Genomic DNA, 7,209 nt, shown 5'->3' on the forward strand with positions numbered 1-7,209 from the left:
TCTCACAAACACACACACTCACGCTCACACACACACACACTCACGCTCACACTCACAAACACATACTCACTCACTCTCACAAACACACTCTCACACACACACACGTACGCTCGCACTCACTCTCGCACTCACTCTCGCACTCACTCACTCACAGAGTGCTATTGCATTCTGGTTGTCTTATGAGTCACTACAGAGAAAAATAGAGCGCGGTCATTTGCAAAGACACTGGCAGCGCTCACTTCACTGAGCCAAAGGCCAGAAGTGAACAGTGACGAGGCTTTGCTGACCCGATTCAGGCAGCTCAGATGTTTATGGCCTTCCTGTGCCTTCTTACATTCCTTTCCGTTATTCCTAACTCAAGTTTAAAATCCTGCGGAAAGTGCAGGTTCTAAACTTTTCCTCCACAGCACGTCTGTTTTTAAGTAGAAAAGCAGATATTGTGTTATTATCTGACGTCAAAGCAAACGGACAGAACTCAGAACCTGCCAGTAGAGAATAAAAGCTGAACGCAATCAGAATTTACAACACTGACTGTGCGAGTAAGGATGTAATTATACAACAACCTTTAGTAAGTACTGCAAAAAGACAGCGATAAGGCCCCGTCCCATTTCTTCTTTTACCCCTACCCCTTGTTTTTGAGCGCCTACTTCCCTACGAAATAGGGGCCTCAAATTACTTCATTAACAGCTACTAGCGCTGCTCTGTAGGCAACCCTGCCAGTCATACGCCTTCACAGAGGGGGGCAATTATTTATTATCAGCCCCCCCCCCTACCAAAAAACAGAGGATTATGGGCTCTGTGGTAGGGGCAAGGGGTGAAATGGGACTGGGCCTAGCTCTCCAGCTACAAAGGTTTACTTTAAAACCACAACAAAAATGTATATATTTATATTTTTTTAATATATTACTAAATTCATCAGGTACGACAAAAAAACCTACCTGGACCTGAAGAGATTTACACTTTAATACACTGAGTGGGGCTGAAATCTAAGCCTCTTGCTGCTCCCGCCTTCAGATCAGTGAATGAGCATGAGCGTGAGCCCTAGTGGGGAAAGGTAATGAAGACCTGTCCTATTACACTCCAGCCCCCTCGCCGGCTAAACACATGACCCAGTTACTGCCAGTGAAGCCACGGCCTGCTGGGAAAGCATGGGGATGCATGTGCAGCAGCATCCAAGTGCACCATCATTCCAGATAAGGCAAAAACAAAGTCCCGACTCCGACCGTCTTTCGGCTCATGTTCAATACGGCCTAAAATGGATGGTTCTTCAGGGGTTCCTTAGTAAAGAAATATGGAACCATATAGAACCATGAACACTCAAAGGACCCTGAGTGTGACCTTCATGCAACGGGTCTTTAGGCCGGTGGAGAAAAAGAACAAGTAGGCAAGCAATTTAATCAAAATAACAACGATTTCCCTCCCATGTCCTCCATCTTTCCCAGCAGCCTCTTGTTTTCTGTCATTCTAATGGTAACAGAGTTATAAGTTATGCTTAGTGTCAGAGCCAGCACTGATTTGGCACATACACCGGTCAGAAAACCTCGTTTCTACTCTCACTGTCCACTTTATCAGCTCCACTTACTGTATAGCTGCACTCTGTAGTTCTACAGTTACAGACTGTAGTCCATCTGTTTCTCTGATACTCTGTTACCCTGTTCTTCAGTGGTCAGGACCCCCATGGACCCTCACAGAGCAGGTACTGTTTGGGTGGTGGATCATTCTCAGCACTGCAGTAACACTGATGTGGTGGTGGTGTGTTAGTGTGTGTTGCACTGGTCTGAGTGGATCAGACACAGCAGTGCTGCTGGAGTTTTTAAACACTGTGTCCACTCACTGTCCACTCTATTGGACACTCCTACCTTGTCGGCCCACCTTGTAGACGTAAAGTCAGAGACGACAGCTCATCTGCTGCTGCACAGTTTGTGCTGGTCATCCTCTAGTCCTTCATCAGTGGTCACAGGACGCTGCCCACAGGACGCTGCCCACAGGACGCTGCCCACAGGACGCTGCCCACAGGACACTGTTGGCTGGATATTTTTGGTTCTCAGTCCAGCAGCGACACTGAGGTGTTTAAAAACTCCAGCAGCACTGCTGTGTCTGATCCACTCAGACCAGCACAACACACACTAACACACCACCACCACGTCAGTGTTACTGCAGTGCTGAGAATGACCCACCACCCAAATAGTACCTGCTCTGTGAGGGTCCATAGGGGTCCTGACCACTGAAGAACAGGGTAACAGAGTATCAGAGAAGCAGATGGACTACAGTCTGTAACTGTAGAACTACAGAGTGCAGCTATACAGTAAGTGGAGCTGGTCAGATGGAGGTGGTCAGAACGTCATGGTGATCAAGGTTTTTGCGTCTCGTGCTGCTCACAGCTGCACGGTTTCATAAGATCACTACAAAACCAAAACTGTACTGAACCTGAAAACATGAGCACTGCGACTTCCCTGGAGCCGTGGAAGCAGCAGGACTCTGATAAGCACATGCTCCACGCTCCAGCCGCTATCTGGTCCGCTCCACAGTACACAACCCCACAGCTTCCTGAGTGAGGTCACCTCCCCTACAGCCCTGTCCATTAAGCCTCCCCCCCCACCGCCCCCTCTCTCGCTGTCACTCTCGCTCACCCATATTTACAAAGTCAACACAAATCATGTGGACTCCTCTTCCCCGCTGCAGGACGAGGACATTACTGGCCGGCTATCAACCCACCTGTTCCCCAACTACTAAATCCCTGCTTCTCGTTCCAAATGTTTGTCTGGTGCTCCGTTTAGGATGGAGCAAAGAAAATTCCATACTCTGTAAATCACACCACAACACATCCCCAGCCTCTGAACCTCTACTGGACCACTACTCAGGGCTGTGCACTCTCCCTCTCCATGGGGTGCACCTGCCACAGCCCCATGATCTACAGCCCGGTGGGCAGTTCAGTCCACTCTGTGTGTGGGTCAGGAAGGTCTCAGCCAGGCTAAATGGCACGATAATCCATGCATTATGTGTGGGATACACTCTCATTTCTTCCCAACAGCGCAGCTCACTCCCATAAAGCAAACAGGCAGAGGAGCAACAAACACGAGTGGCCGGGAACACAAACACTGGCCGCAGCACGGACAGTAAAGAGGGCAGGCAGGGCAGGCAGGGCAGCCCGTGTTGGGGCTGGTGCTCCAGCAGAGAGCCGGAATACTAATGTAACGGTGTGGACTCTAAAGCTTCCTCACACGACGGAATAAACAGCCCCACAGAGCCGCGGTCGGCCGGGCGCGTTCACAAGGCGGGGAAACAGCGCGAGTCACTTACTTTCTGAGAGTCCATACCGAGGACAGCGACAAGACCAGCCGACACCGCCGGGTTTAGTTCATGGACGGGCCAAGTTTTCCAGCGAGGAAGACGATTATCCTCCCTGTGGAACAAGGCGGAGCTCTGCGAGCATGCGCACGGGCGTCCTCACACGCGCATGCACGCGCGCAGCGGGTCGGAAGCCTGTCAGAGGTGGGCGATTCTGCAATAAACGATCATTTAATACACGATATGAAATATCGCGGTATTTACGTTTTCGGACGCACTGTGAGCACCGCGGAGGGGGGGGGGGGGGGTTGGGGGTCAGTGCTCTCGCCGATATGTTCAGAAAAGCACAGCGTGGTGTATTTTATGCATATCGCTGCTGTCGGAAACAAAACCTCGTATCTCCATTTTTGACGTTTTTCAGTTTTTGGGCATAATTTGGGAGAACCTCGTTATATTCTAGGTAAATTTCATGATGAATGGACTAAAGGAAACGGCCCGGAATTACTAGGAAAAAATTCCGGTTCCATTGACTTACATTAAGAGTAAAGTAGGTTTTTTCCTTCTCCTGTAAAGTTCCCATTTTGGAGATACCAGGTTTTTTTCCGACAGCAGCAACATTATATATATATATATATATATATATATTATATCTTGTATTATATATATATTTATATATATCTCATATATTCTTGTATTTCCAAATGGTGTCTTTACAGGAGAAGGAAAAAACCCACTCTACTTTTAATGTAAGTCAATGGAACCAGACATCTTTCCAAGTCACTTCGGGCCGTTTCTGTTCGTCCATTCATCGTGAAATTTACACACAATGTAAATGGTAACAGGTATTTTCAAATTATGTCTAAAATGAACAAAAAAGTCAAAAATAGGCACACACACACACACACACACACACACACACACACACATATATATATATATATATATATACACATCAGGCTCTTTTATTAAAAAAAGCATTTCGTTTTCAGTGATATGGGCCCTTTAATGAGAGCAGCAATAATAATAATAAGAATACGGATAAAAGAAACTAAACTGACAATCGTGACTGCCGACACTTTCTCTCACAACAAAGCACAACAAAGCACAGCAAAGCACAACAAAGCACAGTCTGACACTGTGTGGTTTGCAAATTCATTCATTTGCATATTGCAGTCATATCCTTATGTTACCCTGGGAGATGAACCAAGCAGCCGGAAGCTACTCCAGTAAAGGAATTTTTACTGTAATGAATGAATATGAGCTATTCTTATCTAAAATAAAATTGGTCTAAAATAAAAGTTAAAATGAGGGCTGTGAACAGCAGCAAACGGGCCCAGGAGCTGAACCAACAGAGCAGGATGAAATAATAAAAAGGAATTAGGAGCTCCATGTAAATGGCTAAAGTATAAAAAAGTATTCCTTTTTTCACGAAAGTCCATTAGTCTAAATAAAAGCGTCGTTCTACTGAAACGTCCACTTTTCTCTCTCCCCATAAGAGTCACTGGTGTTAACGATCGTCATCGGTGTTCCACATAATAAAGGAAACACCAGAGACGTTTTTAATGATCAATGCATTTTACAGAACATCAAACCACACGCTGTCAATCAGGGAACATCCACTAAAATATGGAATTTAATCCATTTGTGTTTCTATTTTTTCACAGTGACCTCAGAATAAAGTCGGTCACACCAGTGACGTCAGCTAGAAGCTTCATATGAGATCATGAGCTGAATGAGAAGATCTCTGAGAACTGAGAGACACAGTGGACTCACCATGAGCTTTTCTCCATAGATCCTCAGAAAACAGGTGAAAGGAGGTTGAGTGACGTCATCGGTGTGACTTTTATTTCAAAATAAGAGGTTTTCTGTTACGCAGTAACACCAGTGACTCGACTCCTGGGGGACTTTTATTCTATATTTTATAATATTTATTTGGCTTTTGTTTTCTTTGTCATTTAAATCATACATTTCACAGTCCTGTAGAGATTATTGCAGTTAAAATTGCAGAAAAACACGTTTTTACCTCAAAATATGTCCTCGGCCTTCACACACGACTGCGAGGACGAGCTCTTCTGTGGTGCTTGGAATTCAATAGGATTGATTTATAAACCAGTGTTGCTAAATTGAGGCTCAAGAAGGTGAAACTGATAAAATAATGTATGTTTTATTTTAGAATGTAAATAAATAGTAACACTAATATATTTTTCAATTGTAACAGAGTCCTGACCTCAACCCGATAGAACCCCTTTGGGCTGAATTAGAGCGGAGACTGTGAGCCAGGCCTTCTCGTCCAACATCAGTGTCTGACCTCACAAATGCGCTTCTGGAAGAACGGTCAGAAATTCCCATAAACACTCCTAACCCTTGTGGAAAGCCTTCCCAGAAGAGTTGAAGCTGTTAAAGCTGCAAAGGGTGGGCCGACATTGTATTAAACCCTATGGATTAAGAACGGGATGTCACTCAAGTTCATATGCGTGTGAAGCCAGGCGACTGAATACTTTTGGCAATATAGTGCATCAGTCTAAGTTCTGTAAATTACTTGTACATTATTTGCAAACTGAATTTAGTACTAGAGAGAACAGCTGGAACCAGATTCCTTGTGTGTGTGTGAACACACTTGGCCAGTGAATCTGGTTCTGAATCTGGTTCTGAATCTGGTTCTGTTTCTCTTGTCTGTTTTCTGATACACTGTCGCTGAAGTCCTCCAGCGCCTCCCCGTGGCGACGTGCCCTCAGATACTCTGCTCTAAATGATTCACTTTGCCCTACACTTCCAAAAAAAAGACGGTTCTTTATGGGCTCATTGGTTAAGAAAATGGTTCTATATGGACCCATGAACATCACAGAACCCTTCCATGATTACATGTTCTTTGCATGATTAAAGGGTTCCCCTTTAAACTGCAGCTTTATGGACCGTTAAACAGCAGAGGGCGCCCGCGAGCGAGTCCTCAATGAATGGGAGTGAATGGAGCTCAACGGCTAAAAGCGAACAGTTAAAATAGTTTCTGATCACTAAACCAGAACTTTCCTTTCACTTCAGAAAGTAGAAGTTTGTATTTCACTGAAAACGTAAAGAAAACTCACCTTTATGTTTCATTTCTACACAGCAAACAGGTTTTTGGGCAGCAGGAGGCGGGCTTTACTGATAGAGCGTGATGATTGGTTGGTATTGCTGCTACTGCGTGCTGATTGATGGGCGAGCGGAGCAGCTCATTGGCTTTTGGCGCTCACTGACGTCATGGACTTCTATAACTCGAGTTTAAAAGCCCTTGAAAATATAACAGCGGTGTTAAAGTGTTTTAAGCTGTTCAGGAAATAAATGAATTCTTTTACATTAAAAAAATGTTTAAGCATTTATAAACTATGATTGTGCTCAAATGCTCCGTATGAAAGGATTATGTTACACGGAAACGCCTGTGCTTTCTGTAAAGAAAGTGTTGGAGCATTTCTTTATTTTTTTGTAAGCACTCGAACGCATTTCGGGATGATTTACATAATCGGTTGTAGCCAAAGATTGTGAATATTATTTATATAAATGTTATGAAAAAAAAAGTATATATGAAAGCAACACCATCTATTATTTGACGTTTTTAATAAGCACCTCAAGTGCTATTTTGTGCACCTTAGAATGCATGAAAAAAAAGAAATGTTGCTAAAATTTATGTATGAAAGTGCTTTGAGAGACACGCCCCCCTCCCCTCCCTCTTCTTTATATAGTGTATTATTACTAATATTATCGATATTTATTTTTCATTTGATATGGTTATCTGAATTCACCGACTGCTTCGGTTTGTGCCGAATAAATAAATGCCCGCTGCATTGCCGCTACTGTTTGTACATTGACTGAATAAAATAACTACAAAACAAAAACAAAAACAAAACAAAATCCTGAAGATGCGCGAGATTTCGACAGGCCGATCTC

The 7,209-nt window shown here is 44.2% G+C and overlaps 1 protein-coding gene across 4 annotated transcripts in view; it reads right to left on the minus strand.

Annotated features, from left to right (window-relative positions):
• fsd1l (fibronectin type III and SPRY domain containing 1-like) overlaps positions 1-3,469 on the minus strand; it is a 57,966-nt gene extending 54,497 nt beyond the window's left edge. For 2 of the 4 annotated variants that reach the window (XM_017684636.2, XM_017684635.2), the window contains exon 1: positions 3,301-3,469. In XM_017684636.2, coding sequence (XP_017540125.1) covers positions 3,301-3,315 — 15 coding nt within the window. In that variant the 5' untranslated portion in view covers positions 3,316-3,469. The remainder of the gene's footprint in view (positions 1-3,300) is intronic. The other 2 variants (XM_017684638.2, XM_017684637.2) reach the window with 1 other exon arrangement.
• Positions 3,470-7,209: the final 3,740 nt, after the last annotated feature.

The sequence above is a fragment of the Pygocentrus nattereri genome, chromosome 23, assembly GCF_015220715.1.
Source record: "Pygocentrus nattereri isolate fPygNat1 chromosome 23, fPygNat1.pri, whole genome shotgun sequence".
In the NCBI taxonomy this organism is placed as follows: Eukaryota; Metazoa; Chordata; class Actinopteri; order Characiformes; family Serrasalmidae; genus Pygocentrus; species Pygocentrus nattereri.